The sequence below is a fragment of the Mastigoproctus giganteus genome, chromosome 11 (genome assembly GCF_048544385.1).
Source record: "Mastigoproctus giganteus isolate SK-2022 chromosome 11, ASM4854438v1, whole genome shotgun sequence".
NCBI lineage: Eukaryota > Metazoa > Arthropoda > Arachnida > Uropygi > Thelyphonidae > Mastigoproctus > Mastigoproctus giganteus.
Window position 1 is genome coordinate 123,645,932 of NC_143585.1, and position 26,597 is coordinate 123,672,528.

General features: G+C 39.6%; 1 protein-coding gene across 2 annotated transcripts in view; it reads left to right on the top strand.

Moving 5' to 3' along the window:
- Positions 1–26,597, top strand: part of LOC150078411 (E3 ubiquitin-protein ligase MARCHF5-like) — a 229,979-nt gene that overhangs the window by 64,901 nt on the left and 138,481 nt on the right. For both annotated transcript variants that reach the window (XM_090385465.1, XM_090385466.1), the window contains exon 3: positions 19,971–20,101. In XM_090385465.1, the coding sequence (XP_090241591.1) occupies positions 19,971–20,101 (131 nt within the window). The remainder of the gene's footprint in view (positions 1–19,970; positions 20,102–26,597) is intronic.

Genomic DNA, 26,597 nt, shown 5'->3' on the forward strand with positions numbered 1-26,597 from the left:
GTCCTTGACAACCCTGCCAACCTTTGTATCGTCTGCAAACTTGGACATTAAGCTTGATATACCATCATCGATATCATTTATAAATACAGAAAACAATAATGGACTCAATACTGAACCCTGAGGGACTCCACTAATAACATTAGTCCACGATGAGCAGTGTCCATTGATTACCACTCTCTGTCTTCTCCCCCTCAACCACCCCCTTATCCATAGCAGCAATTTTCCTCCAATGCCACACTGCTCCAATTTGTGCAGCAGTCTTCCATGTGCAACAGTATCAAAAGCCTTTCTAAGATCCAAGTATATAATATCAAAGTTATTTCCTGCATCCAGTTCTTTTGTGACTGCATCATAGTATCCAATCAAATTGGTCAGGCAAGACTTCCCCTTAACAAAACCATGCTGTGTCTGAGCTATAACTGAAGTCTTGTCTAGATGATCCTGCAGTGCTTCTTTAACCAGTGCCTCCATTAATTCTCCTGGAACAGAAGTTAAACTAACAGGTCTATAATTACTTGTGTCGCCCTTTGATCCTCCTTTGTGAATTGGGGTCACATTTGCACATCTCCAGTCCATGGGTACTTCCCCTGAGGCCAAGGAAGCTCTCATAATTATGGCTAAAGGTTTGCTTACTTCCTTTGCTGCCCCCTTTAATATAACTGGATAGATCCCATCCACCCCAGGTGCCTTTCTTGTATTTATCTTGAACAATTTCTCCTCCACTTTACTCTCAGTTATTACAACATTCTCTAGCTTACTGCCAGAGTTGAATACACCTCTGGCATTCCCCTCGCTGAATAACTCCTCATGTGTGAATGTCGATGCAAAATATTCATTCAGTTTGTTAGCTACCTGAGCAGTTTCATCAACAGTTTATTTACCCATCGATATCAAGTGGACCAATCTGATTCATCCCCTTCCTGCTAGAGTTTACATAAGTAAAGAACTGTTTGCTGTTTTTCTTTGCATCCCTTGCCAAAGATTTCTCGTAGTCTGCCTTCGCCTGCCTAACCTCCTTTGTAACTTGGTTACAGATCAACTTGTATCTATCATAGGCTTCTGTGTCATGTGTTAATTTCTATGTATCCCATGCATTTTTTTTCTCTGCCATATGTCTCATTAGTTCATCTGACATCCACTTAGGCCTAAACCTTGAACAATATTTCTTAGTTGGTATGTAAAGCCTAGTAGCTTCCAAGATAAGTTCTTTGAATGCTTCCCATTTTGAATTTGCTGTTGGTAACATCATTAATTGGTCTCACAGTGTAGAATTTAAATACTGTCTCAGTCCATCGTAGTCGCCTTTACGAAAGCAATAACCCTTCCCTTTACCCCTAATGGTAGTTACCTCTTTGAGTAAATCCCACTTCAGCACACTGTGATCACTTTCACCTAGTGGTTCATTTACCTGCAGATTCTGAATGCATGAAGAATCACTACTGATAATCAAATCAAGAGTATTACTCCCTCTAGTTGCCTCCCGAACATGCTGATGTAGAAAACAGTCATCCAATAAATCCACAAAAGCCTTGCTAGTGTGTGAGTGACCAACCCCCAAATTCCAGTCAATATCTGGGAAATTAAAATCCCCCATTATAACACTCTCTGATTTGCTGGCCCACTCTATTTCCCCATACAGTTTCTTGTTATACTCATCAGAATCATTAGGCCTATAGCACACTCCTACTCTCAATTTTGATCTCCCAATGCTTATGTCACACCAAACTGACTTGACACTGCACTGTCCAGCAATGTCGACTGGATTCACTTCCTTGGATTTTATGTATTTCTTAACTAATAGCATAACCCCTCCTCCCTTCCTACCCTGTCTATCCTTTCTGTAGACATTTTACTCCCCAAATTCCAGTTCTGCATTCCTTATATCTGTGTGACACCACGTCTCTGAAATCCGCACAATATTTGCCTTTGATGTTTTGAGCAATACCTCAAATTCATCAAATTTATTTACTAAACTCCTAGCATTGGTGTACATGCAAGTATACATGCACCTGTTCTTTTTCTTAGCTACCCTAACACAACCTATGTGTTTATTTGTACCCCAATGATTCCCAGCAGTCTCTGAAATATCCTGCATCTTATTTTCCAGGCTGCGGCTCATTCCAATAGAAGCAGTGCAAGAATCACTTTCACCTCTGCCAGTGGCTACTGTTAATCTATTAGTCCTTGTATCCCCCCAATCTAGCAGTTTTCCGACCCACCTAACACTGCCTCGATAGCATCAGCAAACATTCTTGCACCCTTTCTATTTAAGTGTATCCCATCCCTGTAGAAGCAGTCTCTCCTGTTAACAAGTACAGATCAGGCTGAAAAAAATTCTACCCTTGAGCCTTGCACAGTCCCTCCAGGACCGAATTGATCGACAGGGCTCTCGTCATATACTCCCTCCTATCCTCCTATCGTGTCTGGGCAGAATTGCAGACACTTTCAAATTCAACCCTAATTCACGGCTTTTTTTCAACAGTGACCTGTACTTGTTAAGTAATTCCGCCGGTTGTTGTTGTTGTTGTTTTGGTTTTTAGGAGCATTAGCAACTAAGGCCATATTGCTCCAGGATATGCGGCGGTCATTCCTTAACCTTTCCGCATCCTCCGTATTTGGTGGTGACGGGCTCGAACCCCGGTCTAATCAAGAAGCGTGTGCTACGCACTGCTGCTCCTTCCCACCTGGCTACGGAGGCGCCGGATTCCGCCGGTCTCCTACTCTTATTATCATTAGTGCCAACGTGTACAACTATATCATCTTTTGTGCCCTTAAAAGATGATATCTGCTCTACAACGTCATCAACCTTTGTCCCTGGCAGACATACCCTGGTCCTGTTCCACCTATCCTTTTTACAAAGCATGTTTCCCGTTTCCCTGACAATAGAGTCACCAACAACTACTAGTTCCTTTGGGACCAGTGCATTCTGCCTTGGGGGCTGCCGTTGTGTTGCGCGATGACCAAGTGCAAGCTCTGGCATTGGTGTGGGCAGCTGAGAGGTTGATGGGCCCCTCACTTTTAATCCTTCGAGGGCATCCACCCTGTCCTTCAAGCTCTCATATAGGCCCATAACAATGCTGAGTTGTCGCCTGATTTCCTTACACTCCCTGCATCGCGCACACACAAAGACATTGCAGTATCATGTCCCGTACCTGACTGCTCCAGAAACATCAAGCAAGTAGTGCATTTTAATAGGCTGTGATTCAGAGGGCAACTGCCCCCCCCTTAGTTTTCCCCTGAGCCACAGCACTCCCATTAGCTTGAGCCTTTTGCTTTGTTGCTCTGGTCAGAGTCATGATTTCGATTTAATTTCAATAAAATTTCAATTTCAGTACAAAATTAAAACTCTAAACTTATATCTCAACACAGTTATAATGCTATATTTATGTTTCAGTATCGAGTGTTATCTACGAAATCCCTTTATATAACTTCCGTATCAAGTTAAGTATTAATTATTTATTTTTTACTAATTATTTATGTTATGTAACCCAAGGCATTATATGTATAGTTAAAAGTACAATTTAATTGACAATGAAGTTCAACAAGATTAATTATCTGATTAATTGACAATATTATCTACTATACTATATTAAGCTTATGCAGTCTATTGTCACGTAATAATTTTGTGCCCTTAAAAGATGATATCTGCTCTATAATGTCATCAGCCTTTGCTCCTGGCAGACATACTCTGTTCCTGTTTCACCTATCCTTTTTACATAGCATGTTCCTCGTTTCCCTGACAATGGAGTCACCAACAACTACTAGTGTCCCACAAAACCTCCATAAGGTTAATAAACAGCTGCCTTAAGGACAGAAGTATCTGAGTTCACACAAGGTTCCAGGAATTGTCAAGCCCTGTGAACAGAGGTTCCCCACAGGGGCTGAATCTTTGGCCCTTTCTTCTGGACAGTTGGTTTAGATGAATTTCTGGCCTTGGATCTGGGCCCAGTGGAATGCTTAGCCTTTGCAAATGATTTGATTCTCCTTGTAAAGGAGAACACAAGCATGGTTGTAGAGCAAAGACCAAATGCCATCCTCATGCAACTGCAGGAATGGGCACAAATGCAAATGCTCAGGATATCACCTGAAAAAACTAAACCCATATGTTTGATAGGAAACCTTAGGTCTCCTTAGGAGACCCCCCCCCCCCAAATTAAAATTAATGGAAAAACCATAAAAATGGTATCAGAACTAAAATATGTAGGGGTTGTTTTTGACTCAAAATTAAATTTTTATTCCCATTTGGTATATACTTGGCAAAAATAGCGAGAAACTACGCAAGCATGATTGCCAGGATCAGTCGGGCTAACTGGGGGCTCAAAAGAAGGACCCTGGCAATCATATACTGAGCAGTGTTCTTGCCTGTCATCACCTGTAGAGCTGGTTCGTGGTTTATCTGCATGGCCATACTTAGAAACAGGAACAAATTAGAGACAATTCAGAGAACAATAGAAATATGATCTTTATTGTAAGGTGCAAGAGTACATGTAGGTACACAGACTTTACAATACCCTGCAGGTTGGCTGGTTTTTCTCCCACTTTATTTGAAAGTAGCCAAAAGAGGCTTATATTATACTTATATGTATAATGTATAATGAGCCATTGCTGCTCTGTTAACTACTACTTTAAAAGGCAATAATCACAGAATTTTTGGGAATAGCCCTTGATACAGCCAATGCCATCAAGGGTGATAGAAAGAGAATAGCCACAAAGCTCTGTGAGCTACGGCAAACAAATTGGGATTAGGAAACCAGAGGTCTGGTTACCAAAAGGTTTCTCCCGCAGGTGGCAATGGTTAGTCCAAAGCCACCGAAGTGGTATGCCCCTGAACTTTTCCCACCATTTATATTGACATGTCACTGCTCCCTAAAGGCTAAATTAATTTCCTTAGGGCTGACTGATGACCCAAACTGTACCTGTGGTGAAAGTGAAGACTGGGCACACATTCTCTCTACCAATTTATAATATACCAAGAACCAAATTAATAGCAGAAATTGGCCCCATATGCAGGGGACAAAAACATTTATTTATAATAGAAGAAAATAATTATAAAGCTTTTACAAGCTTTACACAAAAAGTATTTTAAATGAGTAAAAATATCCAGAGACGGGCCTTACAGCCCCCACAGCAAAACAATTCCACAGCCAAAGTGCCCAAGTCTCTCACCGTGCCCAGATGATGACTTTTTAAATTGGCAGGGTAGCTGGGTCCAGCTCCCCGACAGATACTCAAATTTGACTAAATTGGATTGATTAGAACCGCCCAGGATTACCATGCCCCTGGTGGGGGACCAGGAGCACAACACCAAATAAGTAGACATGTAGGGGAGGGAGATGTATAGGCAGCCAGGGAAGCAGCTTAGCTGAAAAATATTAGTAAGCTAACAGCAAGGGGATGCAATGTAGAATGAAAGAAGAATGAATGAAAGAGTGTGAAAGACTAAGAGAATGGGCTGGGCAGTGAACATGAGTGAAATAGGAATTGTAGTAAAAGGGAATGAAGAATGTTAGTTTTGGTGGAAGTGACCCAGCAAGGGAATAAGAGAGACTGAATATGTTTTATGGTAAATGGGAGTGAGTGAAGGAATGAAAGAAAGTGGCTGCAAGAACACATATATAACAACAATATATTTATTAGAAATGCTAACATAATTTCAGCACAATTACTAATAACAACAACAATGCAAACACTGCACCCCCTGGCTTGCGAGATCTGCGGCCAGGGCTGCACTTTAACTGAAAATTATAAGTAAGTTGAAGTGCCCGGGAAGAGCAGTACAGCAAGAAAGAATTGAGTAAATGAGATAAATACCAGCAGAATAAATGAGAGTATGCCTGTGAGGCGGCCTCTATAGCCGAGTGGTCAGGCACAGGATTAATATAACACACACACTCTTTGAGTAGATTAGGGTTCAAGCCCCAGACTACTAAATACAATTGATCTGCCAACCTACTGGACCAGCGTGGGAGATTATGGTCCATTTCTCTCAACATGAATCATTAAGGAGGCTTCCATCCTGCAGTGGATTGATAATGGCTGCAGTTCATGTCTGTGAGTGTGAAAGGGTGCAAACCACATATTGATTAATTTAAGTATTTATTAACCCTTAGTCTCTAGCCACTAAAATTATTACGTGTTTAGTATAGTAAGTACACTACATACAATTGCCCACCCCACTGGTGTGAGAATGAGGATGGATGTGTAAAAACAATTGTATAACCTAACAGAAAATGTGGAAAAAAAAGCAAAAAAACTATAAAACCAGAATGAGAGCAGAGTGAATGAGGATTAGGAGTGGATGAAATTGCTTGCCGTCCTCCATCTCCCCCTGATGGATGAAGGGCAGAGGGAGGACATAGTGGCCCTCTGCCTATACAAGCAGACACCATGCCTTTGCTAATAAGCTGGCGTAGTGTGGGATGCTGACGCTGACCAACAGGGGTTGGTTGCCCTTTGGCCAGTGTAGGATAGAGCACCAATGCAGGCCCTCCAACATAGGGACCCTTTTCTGTATGATCCTTCATTCCTGCCACGTGGGTTGGTTGTTTGCTCATTCCTAACATCCTCCCCCCCAATCTGGGTGTCCCCTACCCTCCATTTGTCTGGTGGGTAACCTCACTGCCATCTGTCAACTCTCACCCCTGGGGCAGGATGGGCATTCTGCCTTGGGGGTGCCCTCTTCTGTTCCCCCTTTCAACCAGGCGGGGGCCTTTACTACTGCTCCCTCTTCGTCTCTACCACTTTAATCCCCTCCCACTTCCTGTCTCCCCGCTATCACCTTCAACCTTTCTTATTATTATTATTTTTTTTCCTTCCTCCTGGGCTCTCCCTGTCTGTAGCCTTGGCTACAATACAATAGGGTTTGCCCCACCAGTGCTTTACGCTCTCTACTGCCAAGACTGCCTCCTCATGGCGCTGGACGATAAACTAGAGGTTTTTGTATGAAAGCACAGGCCCCTAGGCTAAGAGGCTGAATGAACAACACAACCCTACACTAATAGCACCTGAACACTCGCTAACCTTTATAAATCTGGCCCAAATCCTGCGGAGTTGCGGAGGGAAGCCTCATTACAACTAACACCATACAGTTCTAGAGTTTAAAGGTGGATTTAATGATTGCTATGTGTTATTTTTTTTATTATTTTTTTTTTTATGAAAACCCCAAACATGAGAGGTATTAGAACCTATAGTACTGTGCTTGGGTTGGAGGTTGAGAAGACGAAAGAAGATATATGTTGACATTAGACTTGAACTTCTGTAGACTGTAATTTTCAGGAAATACATATGAAGGAAGGTTGTTCCAGAAAACGGCAGTTGAATGAATAAACGAGGAAGATGAAAAGTTGGTTCTGTTAGTGTGAAGTTGGACAATAAATGGATGTTGGCTGGTGGTGGCACGTGTTCGGACTGTTTTGAAAGAGAGAGCGGGAATTATAGAAGCCAATTCAGAAGAACAGTGCCCATGGAAATATCTGTAGAAGAGGCATGCAGCAGAAAGAGTACGTCTATGAGACAGCGAGTGGAGAGACTCTGTTAGAGATGAATCATTAATTACCTAACTGCCCTCTTCTGGATGGAATTGAGAAGCCTGAGAGAGGTTTTGGGGGCACCACCGCAGATGTGGGAACAATATTCCATGGGGGCAGATTTGCGATTTATACAGGGTAAGCAGCTGTTTGGAAGAAAAGTTATACGGAGAGCAAAAGAGAAAACCAAGTTTTTTAGATGCAGAGGAAGCAATATTTGTAATGTGCTTGTACCAAGAGAGATTAGAAGTCAGAGTAATCCCCAAAAGAGATATATCATTTTGCCTAGAAATCGGAGTGTCATCAAAGATAAGCATAGGAGCAGAAGAATCCTTTTTTTGCGAGATATAAGACAAGACTGAGTTTTAGAAGGATTGAAATCAACTAAGTTGTCTTTGCCCCACTGGAGAATTAACCTGGAAATCAGCATTTAAGAAATTGGTAGCTGATATTCGAGAAGTTGAAGCTGATTGAGCAGGGCAAGGTTTCTCAAAATGGAAAGTGTAATGCAATGTGCTATCATTGGCAAAACTATGGATAGGATTTCCAATCAATGGAAGAAGGTTATTAATATACAAGAGGAAAATAGTGGGGGAAAGAACTGAACGTTGGGGGACACCAGCATTAGTGGAGAAGTTAGAAGACAGAGGACCATCTACCATCACCCTCAGTGAGCAATCAGAGAGAAAACTGGATAACCAAGTACAAAAAGCAGTTGGCAAACCATTAGATGGAAGCTTGTTTAGAAGATCTTTATACCAAACACGATTGAAAGTCTTTGAGATGTCAAGAGCAACTGCTTGTGTTTCACCCAACTTTTCCATTGCATTTGTCCATAAATGGGTAAAATAAGCCCATTGGGTAACAGATCCACTGGTAACATATCACCAGTGGATCGACACTGACGGAATCCATACTGGCGATCGTTGATCAGATGGAAGGTTTCTAGGTAATTTAAGAGTTTGCGGTTAATTGATTTTTCCATTACTTTAGAAAGAGTAGAAGTAATTGCAATGGGACGATAATTGGATGGGAGGTACTTGTCATCCTGTTTAGGAACTGGCTGTTTATGAGCAAATTTCCAAGCAGAAGGAAAAACACCTTTGGAATAAGAAAGTAAAAAAAGGCGGCAAAGAACAGGAGTAAGTTCAGGAGCGCAGGTTTTGAGAACAAGTGGAGAAATACCGTCAGGACCTGGAGCTTTTTTAGCATCGAGATTCGTCAAAATCCTTCTTACATCCTTTTGACGGAAGACCACAGGAGGCATTGAAAGGAGCGTGTTGGGAATGATGGGAAGTGTTTTACCAAGATCATTAATACATGAGTTGGAAGAGAAATGGGATGCTAGAAGGTCAGCTTTATCCTTGGCTGAAGTGACAACAGAACCATCTGGTTTTGACAGAGGTGGGGGCAAAGATGGGCAAAAGTTGCGGCCAGTAGCTTTGGCAAGAGACCAGAATGCTCGGCTACCATTAGGGCAAGAAGCAAGTTTTCTACTCTTAGCCTGTTCAAAATCTAGTTTGGACTGATTAATAACTGCTTTACAATTGTTGCAAGCTTTGGTGTAGGCAGAAAATGAAACTGAAGACTGGAAACAAGCCAATTACGATATGCAACATTCTTCTCTTGAACAGCCTTAGCACATTTATTGGAAAACCAAGGTTTAGATAAAGGATGAGATTTTAATATAGAATGTGGAATAAAGGATTCCATTCCTACAAGAATAATTTTACTGACACGATCAGAGCAAACATTGACATCAGAAGTTTTGAAACAGTAGTCCGACCAAGGAAAAGAAGAAAAGAAATCTTGCAGGTCATCCCATTTTGCATTCTTGTAATGCCAAACAATACGAGGTTGGGAATAGCCATGAGATAAAGGCTTCATTAGAGAAGAGACAATCACCAAGTTGTGATCTGAGATACCTAAAGGACCACTCATTTCGACCGTGTACTTAGAAGGGTTGTTTGTGAGAAAAAGATCAAACGTGTTGGCTGTATGGTTAGGATTGTCCGGTATTCTTGTGGTTAAATGTACAATCTGTGCAAGGTCGAGATGCTGAGCTTTTGCTCAGCATCTCGACCAGCTGGGTCGGTGTGACTAGAAAACGGAAGCCAGCTGGAGTTGTGAATATTAAAATCACCAAGGAAAATTACCTCACTGTTAGGAAAGTTGGACCAGAGAAAGTCAAGTTGCAAAGAGGGGAAGTCAAAGAGCTCCAAGTGATTAGTGGAGTTGGGAGTACGGTAGAGACAGCAGATCAATTTGACACAGTGAGGTAGAGAGATTTTACAATTGTATAACCTAATAATGGCTGCAGTTCAGAGAAGCCAGAGAAGATCTAAGCCAGAGAAGATCAAAGAGAGGAGATTTCAAATAACCAATTCTCTGACAGGGAATATCGGAATGGACATATGCACAAGTACAGCCTTTGAGGCGAAAGGAATCATACAGCAAATAATTTGGGCAACTGAGATGAGCAATATTTGAATCAACCGATAACTGAGATTCTGTCAGAAAAAGTACTTGGGATTTGGCAGACTGCAAGTGGAAATGGACATCGTTGAGATTAGAATTGAGACCCCAGATATTTGTGAAATGAACTAGGAAGTGTTTAAGTGGTTTAGATCTTTTTGCAGTTAAGCTTACTCTATTAGTTTGGCAATTCATGGTGTATTCGATAGTAAGAAAAAGTGGGTGGGACATGCTGTATGAAGTAATGAAATTTTTGGATGTGGCATACACATGGTAGGAATATACCCAGATCCTTGACATAATGTGGGCTCGACAATGCTCCCCTCATACACACTACTCGGACTCCCTCCAGTCACTATCTGGCAGAATAGAGGTAGCAAGATTATACACTAGCTGATCCGGAAGCCTCCTAGAGAATTACCAATAGGTTCAGTCCGGTGTACTAACTAGCGGCTGGCCTGTGAACACCGTTTTAGAGCTGTACCCTCGAAATGTAAGGAAGATTGGATCTCGCTATGATGTTCATCATAACCTGAAAAGTCATCAGTCATACTGCATGATGGATGCGATGGGGAAGTGTTGATCAGAACTTAGCTCTGGAGACTAAATATGGGTTACACCACTTCAAGCCTCCAATAAGCAAAGTGGTGGTATTGCACCGGTTGATGAGAGTCATCTACCACCTAGTATTGCTTGGTAACACAGAGGGGCAGCATTCCTCCATGTGGTGTGGGTGCCACACATTGACTCCTGCTTACATTGGTTCATACCTGGGCTTGTGCATGGAGGTTATACCCAGGATTACTATCAGTCCCACCATCGTTAAGGTGCAAGCAGAGGATTTGACTGTCACAGACCATCCTGACTTCACTGAAATTTAGTCTACTTAACTTGAATGTCACCTGAATATCAATTCCATCAGCATTTTAGACTCCCGGTAGCCAGTACAGCTTTTCTGGCGTAACTGAAGGAGGAACTGGACAGGCATTTGGAGGGAATGGTGTGATTTTTTTTTTTTTTTTTTGGCTGATGCTGCATAAGCTCATACACTGGCTTTCTTGCATCACATGCTACTACTACTAATGTCTGTGACATTTTCAAGGACCTAAATGGAAGTTTTACTTCTGTACACTCATTTGGCTGTTCATTTAGACAAAATACATTATTCATCTTTTGTCTTACAGCTGCTAATAGATGCCTGCCAGTACCTACAAAACAACTACCCGGCAGTGTCCCATATTTTTAAGTTTATAGCCGATTTTCTGTTCAGGAAATCTGCTATACACTTAATTGCTATACAATTTAATAGGATATTAGCAACTGAGAACTATGGATAATGATATTTGTTTCTAAGTTGATGTTATTTGTTATGTTATTTGGTATTTAGGAGCATTAGCAACTAAGGCCATATTGCTCCGGGAACATGCGGTGGTCATTCCCTGATCTTTCCGCATTCTCCGTATTTGGTGGTGACGGGCTCGAACCACGGTCTAATCAAGAAGCGTGTGCTATGCACTGCTGCTCCTTCCAACCTGGCTACGGAGGCGCCCTTTTTTTTTTATAAGTGTCAGTAGAGTCCTTAACAACCCTGCCAACCTTTGTATCGTCTGCAAACTTGGACATTAAGCTTGATATACCATCATTAATATTATTTATAAATACAGAAAACAACAGTGGACCCAATACTGAACCTTGAGGGACTCCACTAATAACATTAGTCCACAATGAGCAGTGTCCATTAATTACCACTCTCTGTCTTCTGCCACTCAACCATCCCTTTATCCATAGCAACAATTTGCCACCAATGCCACACTGCTCCAATTTGTGCAGCAGTCTTCCATGTGCAACAGTATCAAAAGCCTTTCTAAGATCCAAATATATAATATAAAAGTTATTCCCTGCATCCAATTCTTTTGTGATTACATCATAGTATTCAATCAAATTGATCAGGCAAGACCTTCCCTTAACAAAACCATGCTGTGTCTGAGGTATAACTGAATTCTTGTCAAGATGATCCTGCAGTGCTTCTTTAACCAGTGCTTCCATTAATTTTCCTGGAACAGAAGTTAAACTCACAGGTCTATAATTACTTGTGTCAGTCTTTGATCCTCCTTTGTGAATTGTGGTTACATTTGCACATCTCCAGTCTGTGGGTACCTCCCCTGAGTCCAAGGAAGCTCTCATAATTATGGCTAACGGATTGCTTACTTCCTTTGCTGCCCTCCTTTAATATAACTGGATAGATCCCATCCAACCCAGGTGCCTTTCTTGTATTTATCTTCAACAATTTCTCCTCCACTTTACTCTCAATTATTACAAGATCATCTAGCTCACTGCCAGTGTTTACTTCATCTATGGCATTCCTCTTCCTGAGTAACTCCTCAGGTGTGAATGTAGATGCAAAATATTGATTTAGTTTGTTAGCTACCTGACCAGGATCATGAAAAGTTGAACCATCGATATCAAGTGGACCAATCTGATTCATCCACTTCCTTCTAGTGTTTACATAAGTAAAGAACTCCTTGCTGTTTTTCTTTGCATCCTTCGCCTGCCTAACCTCCTTTGTAACTTGGTTACAGATCAACTTATATCTATCATAGGCTTCTGTGTCACATGTTAATTTATATGTATCCCATGCATTTTTCTTCTCTGCCATATGTCTCATTAGTTCATCTGACATCCATTTAGGCCTGAACCTTGAACAATATTTCTTAGGTCGTATGTAAAGCCTAGTAGCTTCCAAGATAAGTTCTTTGAATGCTTCCCATTTTGAGTTTGCTGTTGGTAACATCATCAGTTGGTCCCACTGTATAGAATTTAAATACTGTCTCCGACCATCGTAGTCGCCTTTACGAAAGCAATAACCTTCCCTTTATCCCTGATGGTAGTTACCTCCTTGAGTAAATCCCACTTCAGCACACTGTGATCACAGTGGGGGTTTCTGAAAGCAAAAGGAATAGGCATCCTGCACCCTTCGCTAAGACACGCTTTAACTCCCTGCTCGCAGTGCATTGTACCAGTTTTCTAGCCTCTAAGCATCAGTGTATTTCACTGATGAAGTAAGAGAAAAATATATTGCAAAATGATTGGTGCTGTTATTATTAGATGCATGTGCTGATAAAAATAGAATACATTTCTAAACAAAGGTTTACAGTACTAATTTACTGCAATGCCAACAACAGAGGCTCTTTTGTTGGTGTTTGCTGTAAACCTTTGAGTATCTTTAAAATGTTATGTTTCTAAATGCTGTGGATAAATGCTTTTCTTTTTATGTGTGTGTTTAGTTATATTGTGTGTGTAATATTGTATTTTTATCTTTTGCTGCTTGTTATTATAAATGTATAGATAGGTGTTAAGTTGTGTTTTGTTATTTCAACAATTTCCTCACCCCTCCTCTCTCTCTCTCTCCGTGTGTCCACAATATGCTGTCCACAATAACAGTCCACAATATGCTGCATCATACACATGTTAATGTATATATTTTGAGTATTTGCTGCTGTGTTCTTTTACACTATTGTGTTCAGAATAGAAGTGAGATTAGAAATGGGTTTTTAATGAAACAAGTTATAAAAAACAGTGGGAAACTTTGGCACAGCAAAGCTGGTGACTGGTAAATAATTAATAAAACTAAGTAATGCTTCTTTGATAGTTTGTTTGAAAAGAATAGAAGGAAGGAAGGATATTGGCTCTTTCTGTATTATTTATACTTTTTGAAAAGGAATCTTGTAAATGAAGTCATTATTGTTGATTCTACTTTTAAATGCAAGAGCTGTTCTCACAAGAATGCAAATTGCTAAGCTGGAAACTGAAGTCATTGCTCTTTAGTAAGTAGGAGATAAGATTTATTAGGATTACCACCTTATTGTTCATAGATAAAATAAAGTTTCCATGAATAAATTTTTAGATTTATATTCTTCAATCAAATGGAAACAGAAGTAGGAGAATTTTATTGTTTAAATATGCTGTATTGGAATTGTCTTACTATTGAAATAACTTTAAAGGATATAGCAGACTGCTGAATTTAAAGAAAAATTCTTTCAGTAAAGTTTTACAAGTGGACTATCAATTAAAAGAAACTAAAATATTGAAACTACTAAAATCACAAGTTAACTATATGTTCAGTGTTGAAATATTTCTTTAAAATGTTCATTACCAAATGTTCTAAAGACATGATAAACCACATAGAATATCTTAGTTTTAAAGTTAATTAGAAGTGGCCACTTAGCTATAAAGTATCTTCGAGTAGAAAACATAACTAGATACAGTACTTCCTTTTTTCGAACTGATATTTTAATATCAGTAAGAAAAAAGTAAGTACTGTACTGTAAATATTGAATATTATTTTGTCAGTGTATTTCTTGTATTTAAAATTCAATAAATACAAATGCTTTTAACTGTTTTTTATTCGATATGTTGTTTTAGCTATTTGTAGTATTATGCATGTAAAAATAGTCAAAAGCCAACAGAAACTATATGTTTATGGACCTGTGTGTTAAAAAGAGAACCCCCATACTAAGAACAGGTATTATTTTAAGTCTAAAAAAATAGTATTCTCTGTTAGATCCAGAAAGGTGGGTGTCACTATTAGCACCTGTTAATCATTTTCAGTCCTGTCTCTTAGTAACCCGTCCATTCATTTGCTTTTGTTTTTATGAAAAGCAGGTTTTACTTTGATTTCAACAGCAATCTCTTGTAGGTATAGCCCTCCTCCACCCCACTCCACCAATATGCTAAAGGGGAAAAACACATTTCTGGTTAGGAAGAGTTTTTGGACTGGAACTAATTTGTTTGTCACTGTGGTTATACCTCCACATTCCGGTCTATCTACAATTCGGGCTTTGCAATATAACTGGTTCTCCTCTGTAAGTTAGCATATTTTTTTACATCAGAAACATCTTATTGGGGTTTGGGATGTATATTTTCAATGGACAGTTTAAATATCCAGCTTTTATACTCTTTGGGAACAGAGGTGTGCCAAAGGTACCATGCTTCATGGGAATATTATTTCTGTCTCTTCAAGTGGAAATTTGTTGGACTTCTGTTATCCCTTGGGTCTTGAATTCTATTTTGATTTCTTCTAGGATATGGGAAAAATTCCATTTAGATATCACTCCTCTCGATGAGTTCAAAGTCTTATGTGGTGTTGCCATTTTTGGTATCCATGTGAAATTTGAAGCTTTTAGTGAAATCTCTAATTGTCCTGAGCATTTTGTACTATAATGTCACCAGACTTCAGCTGTTTTACTATTTTGAAGATTGTGACTTCATCCTTTTTGGATGAAGCTAAGAGACATTTTCTTCATTGCCTATTCTCCAGTTGAGTGGATGATTAGGAACAGTGCTATAGTCATGAATAGTTGGCATTACCTTTATTTTTTACAGTATTCATTACCTCATCTGTATGTCAGTTTGGGGTTGCTCTTTTAGCCCCGAGAGGATTACTTTTCATGCTCAGACTTTCAGTACTGCTATGTGGAGGCAAGAACAGTCCTCAAATGGAAGGCAAATCTAGGACAATGTGACTCGGTTGTAATGTTCGGCACAAATAAAACTGAGACTGGCCAACTACAACCTTGAGTGAAGGAATCTTTAAAAATTTGCCCTGTGGTTTCCAGTGGTTTCAAACTCAGTCCTTTTCAAACAAGTAACAAATGGCAAAAACACTAGTGTTGGGGAACACTTTTCATTTGAAAAATTAAGTCTGTATTCATTGATGTTTCTTTCTTGCCAAAATTAAATCCTTGAAGTTCCATATCGGTACACTGTGATCACTGCCACCCAGTGGATCTTTTATCTGTAGATTCTTAATATATGAAGAATCACTGGTGATAAGCAGATCAGGAGTATTGCTTCCTACCTGTCATTTCTCTAACGTGTTGCTGTAGAAGAGTTATCCAGTAAATTTACAAAAGCACTGCTAGTGTGTGAGTGACCAACCCACAAATTTCAGTCAACATCTGGAAAGTTAAAATCCCAAATTTTAAGACATTCTGATATACTGGCCCACTATTTCTCTGTATAGTTGTTTGGTATACTCATCACAGTCATTAGGCCTATAGCACAATCCTACTCTTATTTTCATTTTCCCAGTGCTTATGTCAAACCAAATTGACTCATCAACATTGCACTGTTCACCCATGCAGACTGCATGCACTGCCTTAGATTTAATATGCTTCTTAAATAAGAGCATAACACTTCTCCCCTCTTCCCCTGTTCCTGTCCATGCTGTATACATTGTTGTCCCTATATTCAAATTTAGCATCACTTATGTTTAAGTGACACCATGTCGCTGATATCCCTACAATGTTTGCGTCCGATGACTTAGTCAGTACTTAATATTCTTGAAATTTATTTACAGTGATCCTAGCATTAATGTACATGCAACTATTCATGCACCTGTGTTCTTACTCTTAGTTACCCTAATATAGCCTGTGTATTTACTTGTTCCATACTACTCATAGCAGGGCTCGAAATCCCCAACACTGTTTTGAGGCTGCTACATGTTCTAATAGAAGCAGTGCAAGAACACCTTTTCTCTTTGCAGCTCTGTTAATTTATTAGGCTGTGTATCTTACCCCCCCCCCCCCCAAGCTAGCAGTTTTCTGATCCACCTCATTGCCTTGAAAGCATCATCAAATATTCTTGCATCCCCTTTATTTAAGTGTATCCCAGCCCTGTTAATAAGCACAGGCCATGCTGGGAAAAACTCTACCTGTGAGCTTTGCACATTCTTTCCAGAGCTGAATTGATTGACAAGGCTTTCAACATGTACTCCCCTTCTATTGTGGTGTCTGGGCAGAATTGCAGACACTTTCAAATTCGATTATAACTCATGACTTTTCTCCAACATTTCCCTGTATGTCCACAAGTCCCTTCTTCAAAGTAAATCCTCAGATCTCCTACTCTTATCATTAGTTTTCCCTTTATCCAAGGCAATGGTCAGGCCACACCTTGAGTACTGCATACAGGTCTGGAGACCTCATTTTAGGAAGGATGTAGACCTGCTGGAATGAGTACAGAGAAGGGCAACAACATTGGTGAATGAAACAAAGGGTTGGTGTTACCAAGAAAGGCTTGGTAACTGTGCTGTTTGGTAACACCAACAAATTTCAGCATCTAGAGACTAGTCACCTGCGAGTTGATCTGATTGAGATCTAAGGCCTTGAGTAGTTTGAGCAAGCTGAATGCTGATGGGATTCTTCTTCTTGCCCAGATTACTCACTTGAGGTGACATAAATTGAAGAAAGACAGTTGTAGAACAGATGTGCAGAAATTAGCATTTAGCCAGTGGGTGGTTGATTGTTAGAACAAACTTCCATTTGTCGTAGTGGAGTTTGACAACTTAAATAAGTTCAAGGCAGAACTAGACAAACATTGGAGTGAATGGATGGGTGAAATGGGAAGGTTTTTTTTTTTTTTTTTTTTGGCTGTTATATAAGCTCGCTTTCTTGCATCATGTGCCTCTACCAATGCTAATTAGTGCCAATGTGTATAACAGTATCACCTTTTGTGTCCTTAAAAGATTATATCTACTCTACAATGTTATTTACCTTTATCCCAGGCAGACATATCCTGGCCCTATTCTACCTATCCTTCTTGCACAATATATTTTCTGTTTCTCTGACAGTAGAGTTACAGACATAACTAGCTCATGTGGGACCAGTGCATTCTGCCTTGGGGAATGTAGCTGTGCTGTTTGAGGCAGGTGTGACCTTTTGGCTTTGAGTTGGGCAGCTGAGCTTGATGGCCCCAAATTTTAATTGCTTTAAGGGCATCCACCCTATTCTTCAAGCTCTCAGAAACACCCATTAGAATGCTCGGCTGGCACCTAATTTCTTCACACTCCCTGCACTAAACACACAGAATGATATCCCCCCCGACTATATCATGTCCTGTTCCAGATGTCTGCAAACATTGCACAAGTTGCACATTTCATTAGGCTGTGATTCCTAGGAGAATTGTACCCTTTAGTCCTTCCCCCGCGTCACAACATTCCCTCTACTTTAAGCCTGTAGCTTTGTTGCTGTAGTGTCGGGTGTGATTTCAACTTAAATTCAATTTAATTGCCAATACTACATTAAGGTAATATATACCTAAATGTAGTGTTACGTATTATGCTATCAAGTTTATTTTGTATGTTACACTACAGTTTTAAATTAGTTATAGCCTTACTAAAAGTAAAATTCATAGCTAAACACAATAAGTATTTACCAGCCTGCTGATTAGAACATTAGAGATACTTATTTATCACAAATAAAACCCTACAATTCCACTACCATGCATTACACTATTAGTTACACACTATGATATTTCACCAAATCACCATTATAAAAGCTCTACAGATATTAAGTCATTACTCATAAAATCTCTAGCTAAATTTAAAAATCAGCTAATGAATGTGACTCAGACTCTTAAACTATTTATTGAACACAATTTAATATGTTAATTTAGTCAAAAAGATGGCATGATTTTCCAAAAAGCTTATCCATTCCCAGGAGCTTAAAATTCTTCATCTATTGTAACAGTATGGAAGCTGCAGCCATCATTCCCACTTCATACAGAGTATCTACTATTTATATATCTTGCTATTTATACACTGTGCTGCCACTTTATTAGGTACACCCCTGCTGTGCACACAAATAGTTTGTCCTGCAATGTTACAACTCACATGACCACAGTTGTGGATATAAATGCAGCAGAACAACCTTTCTAGTATAAGTTAAGCATACAAACTGTAGCAAGAATGGGGAAAAGGAGTGATCTAACAGATTTTGAACATGACATGGTAGTAGGATCAAGACGTGCTGGACAAAGCAACTCTGTAACGGTAATTCCCATGAACTTTTCATGCACCACAGTTTCAAGGGTGTATCAAGAATGACGCAATGAACAGAAAACATCCTCTCAGCGGCACTCCTGTGGAAGAAAATTGCTTGTTGATGAGAGAGGTCAGAGGAGGATGGCTAGAATTGTGCAAGCAAACAGACAGGCCACAATGTCACACATCATGTCAGAATACAACCTTGGTGCGCAGAACAAAATATCGCAACGGACCACTAGTTGCACTGTGTCACGAATGGGCTACAACAGCCGATGGCCACATCGCGTACCTTTGTTATCAATGAAGAACAAGAGAGCATGCCTCCTGTGGGCACAGCAACACCAGCACGGGACTATCGAGGATTGGAAAACAGTTGCTTGGTCTGACGAGTCGAAGTTCCTGTTGCATCATGTTGATGGAAGGCTCAGAATTTGGTGAAGACAACATGAATCCATGGACCCATCATGTCTGATGACTACTGTGCAAGGTGGTGGGGACAGTGTTATGGTATGGGGAATGTTTTCTTGGCACATGTTGGGTCCATTGATACCCATAGATTCACGTCTGAATGCCACATCGTACCTAAACATCATTGCTGACCAGGTGCATCCGTTCATGTTGACAGTTTATCCTCAGTCAGATAGTTACTTCCAGCAGGATAATGCATTGGTGCACAAAGCCCGAATCACTATGGAATGGTTCCAGGAACATGACAATGACTTTTCTTTGCTGCAATGGCCTGCTCAGTCCCAGGATCTCAATCCTATTGAACATCTTTTGGATGAGCTGAAAAGGGCTGTTTACTGCAGGCCTACACTTCCGTCGAATCTCAAGGAACTGTGTCACACACTCATGTCTGCATGGTACTTCATTCCTGCACAGCATTTTCAGCATCTTGTTCAATCCATGCCTAGATGAATTCAGGCTGTTTTGAAGGTTAAAGGAGGCTCAACATGCTACTAGGTAGCGGTACCTAATAAAGTGGCAGCACAGTGTATGTGCTATTTATATATATGCTATTTAACTTTCATTTGTTAATAACAGTTAGAGGAAAAATACAATTAATTTAGTAAAAAATTTATTGTGCCTGAACTGTAACATAACACTGGGCATACATACTTTACCTAATATTATATTCTTTGTTTCAGGTTCATTTGTATATATATTGGATACAACAGACAGAATGCTATACAAAGTGTGTCCATTCATAGCAGCTGGTGTTGTTGTAGGGTCTGTATATTGGACTGCTGTTACATATGGTGCCGTTACAGTTATGCAAGCAAGTTAAAAAGTTTTTCTATTTATGAATTTAAAAATTTGCACAGTTTATTACATCACAAGTTACTTTAATAGCTTTACCCTGTACGAATTGTTATTTTTCATATTACTCATTTATAATAAGTATCTTTTTTATTAGTGTTTTCGATTCCATCTGAAATCACTGGGGATCCAGAAACATATTTTTTCACATTTTCATTGCTCATTAACCAAAGTGGCAATCAGTTGAACAGAATCAGTTTATTTGCCTAACAAGGTTTAGATAACCTTTTTCATTTTGGTATGGTTTATTTAAAAAAAATTTGAATAAAAAAATTGATCTAGTGATTGTTCAGTTATAGCAGAGTCAACTCATATGTGTTTATAATTGTATCAGTAGTAGGAAGAGGATGCTCTGCTATTCTCAATATAGGTGCAAAGAGAACTTATAATAATACTAGTTTTAAAACCACAAATAGTATTGCTTATTTGGGTGCTATGCTTGCTTGCGTGTATACATGGGGTGATTATTCTACATATATTTTACAGCGAGCTCTTGATTACGAAAGTAATTTAAAATATTCATGGCAGTTTTTCAGAAAACTGTAATTTTTACAAATCAATATGATTAGACTGAATACACTAAATAACATAAAAAAGACAACCGACATTAATTCAGAAAATAAAATTTATTTTATTTTCTGAATTAATGTCGGTTGTCTTTTTTAATTAATTAATTCAGAAAATAAAATTTATTTTATTTTCTGAATTCGAAAAATTTATTAAAAACTTCCTTTATTAAATTTTCTTTTTTGAAAAGGTTTTAAAAAAACTAAAAAAATTTTAAATTTACTAAAAAAAGAATTTTTTTTGATTTAGGGTTTACACATTTAGAACACTGGTGTGCAAAACTTAAGGACCAGTCAGGTTTTCACCTGTAGCTTCTCATAGGAGTGGCCTGGATATGGGAAAAGCATACCAAAGGAACCTCGTGAGGTACAGAAATGATGAAGGAAACAACACCGACACAACAACGGAAACAAAATGGTACAGAGGGACTTTATTCAAAAATGGCAACATAGCACTGGCTGCCATGATACAGATGCATCACTGCCAAAGATGGAACAAAGGGAAGAGGTGGTCCTCAGTAGGAGATATGGCCACACCTAATGTCGATGCAGGCTTTGCACCGCCTGTCCATACTTAGAACAATGTTGTTGATAAGTTCTTGTGGTAACATTGTCCATTCCTCTGTCAGCGCCATCTTCAGCTGGTGAACATTTTCTGGTGGGTGTGGATGTGCTGCTAGGCATCTCCCCAGAGCGTCCCATATATGTTCGATGAGATTTAGATCGGTGGAACGGGCAAGCCAATCTATACGAACAATGTCCTCACTTTCCAAAAGCATATCAAGAGCTGCAGTGTGATGGGGTGTGGTGATATCATCCATAAACACGAACTTGGGGCCAATGGCACCTCGGAACAGATGCACATAGGGAAGGATTACCTCAGTACAGTAGCGTGCACGGGTTACAGTACCGCCTTCCAGTATCTGGAGTTGTGTGCATCTATCCAAGATAACGCCTCCCCAGACGAGAACACCTCGACTGCCATATCGATCCCTTTCAGTGATGTTTGTGGGGTGATACCGTGTGCCAACCTCTTGCCAGATTAGCTGATGTCCAGAATAGCTGCTGAGACTGAATCTACTCTCATCAGTAAAGATTACATTACCCCATTGCACTTCTGTCCAGTTCTTGTGTTCGATGGGCAGGTGTTAAAGGGACACAGCGTACTGGCCGTTAGGCAAACAGTCCACCTTTGTGGAGTTGCCTGGCCACAGTAAACCGTGTGCTCCTGTGCAGCTGGTTTGCAATGGATCCCGCTGTCTAGTGTCGGTCCCTCTTGGCCTGTAGGAGTATATAGTGGTCATCGTTGGGCGTTGTTTTTCATGGATGACCACTACTGGTCTTTTCGAACAGCTGTACCTGTCATTCTGAAGGCTGATCACGCACGTGAGATGATGCTATGGATGATACCGAACTCTGCAGCCACACTCCTTGCACTTCGAGCTTCCCAATTATTCAACGCCGGGTAAAGTCATCCGATGTTGTCTACTGGCCATTTTGTGTCTGTAGCACTGTATGAAACCAATCGAATGTCTGAAATAATCGTGCTCATCATTCGGTAATTTGCACATAGCTGCTGAACTGCTACTTTTATCTGTTTATGTGAGCCTTCTCATCACGATTCAAATTTTTGCATGTTCACCAGCTTTCTATTGAATGGCCACAGTTATGCAAATCGCCACCGGCTGTTTCATTTGATTTTGTGTTGTAAAGGTGGACTGTTTGCCTAACGGCCAGTACGCTGTGTCCCTTTAACACCTGCCCATCGAACACAAGAACTGGACAGAAGTGCAATGGGGTAATGTAATCTTTACTGATGAGATTCATGCTATGTCTTAATGCAGTTATTACAAAGTTTCTGAACTGAACATTAGAAATATGCCACACAATCTGGAGCGTGTATGAATCTTGCTCGTATGACATGCAAATCTCTGTGTTGTTGTTGCAGACAATTGCATTAAATGCTTATTGTGATTATCACAGAACATGTTTTTATTGAACCCTCTCCCATTGTCCTACATGCTGAATGTGGGAACCGGTATCTTCTAAATAAATAAGCATTTAATTTTCTTTTTTCTTTTCTTTTCTTTTTTTTTTTTCATAAATTTTATTTTTTGAATTCACTTTGATCTGTCATGTGAATTTTGTGTTATCTAGTGTATTGAAGTGCAATCATGTCATTTTGCATCTATTTTCTTTTTGATACTGAAATCAACATCACAAACTTCATGTTTTTCTTAAATCACACCTTTTAAAAAAACTCATAAGAAACATTTTGGATTTCTTTTGTTGGAACCCACTGTAGAATTTATGACATGCAATTCTCAATCATCCTGTAATATACACTCATGATTCAAAACATTATGACTGCCCCGTCTTCATGAGTGGATGCATCCCACAGCACCTAGGAGTAATGTCACTGACTGGTACAGTATGTATATTGGCGGCACAAGTAGTACCACCGGTACAAAGCCATTGAAATGGAGGAAAGGGAAGGATCTGATGGAGGTCGAACAGGAAATGATTTAAAGCACTAGGAAGTGGGAGAAAGCATCTCAGCACCTGCAGGCATTGTCAGTTGTTTTGAGGGCCACCATAGCGAAGGTGTGGCAGAAATGGTCTGAAGAGAAGCACCCAACCACCCATTGTGCTGGAATGGGGGAACACCGCTGGTTGACAGTTCAGGTGAATGGTGGTTGGCACTTGCTCTCTGGGATAACAGACAGATCATGATCTTTCAATTAATGGCAGACTACAATCAGGCAGCACAGAGAAACATTTCTGAGCACACCATCCAGTGGATGCTCTTGCAGATAGGGCTGAGGAGCGGGCAATCTGTTTGTGTCAGTGTTGACCAACCGTCAGATACCTCTGCTTGTAGTAAGCATGGGAGCACCATTCCTGGACATTGGATGACTAGAAAAGAGTCACCTGGGCTGATGAATCAAGGTACTAGCTCCATGCTGATGGACAGCTGCATATTTGATGGCGAGCAGGTGAATAGCTGCAATTAGAGTGCACAGTTGGATGAAAATAGGCAAGCGTCAGTGGTATCATAGTTTGGGGGAATATTTTCATGGACATTAATGGGTCCAGTCATCTCCATTGAAGACACCCTCACTGCCAGATCCTTGGCATTGTTTTGGACAAAATTTTGCCCCACATGGTGACTGTGTATCCAGATGGCACTCGACACTTTTAACAAGACAATGTTCCATGTCACAAGGCCATGTCATGCAGGAATGGTTCGAAGATCATGTCCAAGCATTTTGTGTTGCTCCCCTGGCCACTGAATTCCCCCCCCCAACATCAATCCCAAGAATCTTTTGTGGATTGCAGTGGAATGCAATGTTTGGCAGTCCGTGCCAATGCCTTGCTCCATTGCTGAACTCTGGGCTATCCTTTTATCCAGCTGGTTCAGGATACCTAAGGACACCATCTATGGGTTCGTGCAGCTAATGCCATGCCAAATGCAAGTGGTTATTGCAGAAAAACGTGGGCCAAAATGCTTTAGGTAGGTGGTCATAATGTTCATGAGAGTATATTTAGCATAATGTGTAAAAGAAATTGTTATTAGTACAGTCAGTATAACACATGTTTACACTATACGAATTCGATCATACACAATTTATAAATAGGGGAACGATATCTTATATAACACGAACCGAATTCGCTTATACACGATTCGCCTTTATGTTTACAAGAAATGGCAGTTGAACGCAGAATCACCCCAACTGAACGCAACACGATAGGAATGAAGAGAAGATTCTGAAAATGTATTTGTTTTTTATATCAGTGAAGGGGAAACACATTTCACCATAATAACCAACACAATTCCAGCTATCGGTATAATCGCAAATGCAATTAGATCGAGTTTACTACCAGTTTATAACAGATTGCACCAGCAGAAATGCAACTGGAAATTGTTTTTATTGTTTTATAGTGGTAACCCCTAGAAATGTGCTTTAGTAAAATGTGAGGTGTTAATAGTGTATCTCTGCCTTTATGGTGTGGTTTATTCAGTTGCTACACATGCGCAGCTTTGTTTATGTGTATCAAGTGTGCCTCCTCGTTTTGTAATTGTGCTTTATTCTCTAAAAATGAGTAAAATACTTAAAAGGTATGAAAAGGAAGTGTCCTGAAAAGGAAGACACTGCAGATGCAGAGAGAAAAAGAAAAGCAATATCGATAAACAGAGGCGGACCTTGTCAAAAATTCTTACCCGAGAAAATTAATAGTGGCCCCATACTATGGTTTATGGCCAAAATCATACCGGCCCCTGGCCCACTGGGGTTTCCCCAGTAAGGCTTATGGCCAGTCTGTCTCTGTCGATAGAGAAAAAATATGAAATTGTGAAATGCTTTGAGCGAAATGAAAGACCATGTGATATTGCACGTGCTACAGACCTAAATGAGGCAACACCAGGAACAACTCAAAGTGTAATTAAAATCCATTAGATTAAGACAAAGAATTAGAAGAGATGGAATGGCTGTCATCTGTTTGGATAGAAAATCAAACAAAAAACAAGTTTGCTTACGATTGCGTAATAGTCATAGTAAAATACTTACGTATTTATTACGACTATTTATTGTGTTTGGTAATGTTTTGGTTACAAATGTGTGTTCAATCTTGGGTGGTCGGCACATAACCCTATTTTTCCCATAGGGTCTGTTGTTTATATTGCATGATTTTGTATTGCACGAGGGCTTCTAGGAACACAACTATCATGCTATACGAGGACTGACTGTATTAGTCATAGTGCAAGGAAGCTACAGGCTTTTGTTGCATGAAAAAAAAAATGTATGCAATGAAATAAAATGAATCCAATGAAATAAAATAAATAACTAAACAAAAATAAATATATATAAATAATATATAATATATTTTTATGATATATAAATATATATGCATAAATAATAAAAATTAATAATAAAAAATATATAAAAAATAAAAACAAAATAAGCAACCTGTTTATTTCCCTTCTCATTTGAGTGACTATCAAGCTGACCTTTGAATTCCTGAAGCTGTCAGCCTCACAGTGATAAATCCAGTATTTAACAACTCGCTGGCTAAAAGAAAAGTTACTACAATCTGTTTTAAATCTCTTTCCTTGTAATTTGAATTTCCTAGGGCTGGAATTTATAACAAATTGCCTTCATTCATTTTACTATACCCTCTAGAACCTAATAGACTTCAGTGAGGTCCTGTGAAGGTGCTGGTCGCCAAGCTCTGAAGTCCACATATTCATAGTCTTTCCTCATATGGGTGCCATTTTGTAGATCTCAGTAAGCAGATTGTAGTCTTTGGACCTTCACTGTCTTTTTTTTAGGTGTAGTCTCCATACTTGGATGCAGTATTTCAAGTGCAATCTTACAATTACCTCATACAGGTAATTACCTTATGGGGATAGAGAGGATTATGACCTCTCTATCCCCATAAGCAAATCTTTGATAAATCATTGATAGGGCACCATGGTCTTTTCTTGCTACCTGAGTGTACTGCTCAGAGAACTTCACATCTGACTGTATTGTAACTCCCAAATCCCTTTCTTCCTCCTCTGTTTTTATTTCAACTCTACCCTGTGTTTAGGTTATTTTGGGATTGCCATTCCCCATGTTTAAGGCCTTGCACTTTACTGCATTAAAACTTTCCTGAAGGAGCACAATTTGTGCTGACAATCATTAATCATTCTCCCAATCTTCATGTTATCTGCAAAATTTGCAGATTATGTGAAGATTGAGAGAGTGGTTAAATTTTAAATTACTATCTCTTCATTGATGAAAATAAGAAACAGCAGTGGTCTCTGAACTGATCCTGGTGGTGAGGGGACACCACTTCTAACATTACACCAATCTGACAATTAACCATTAATCTCAGCTCTATTTCTTA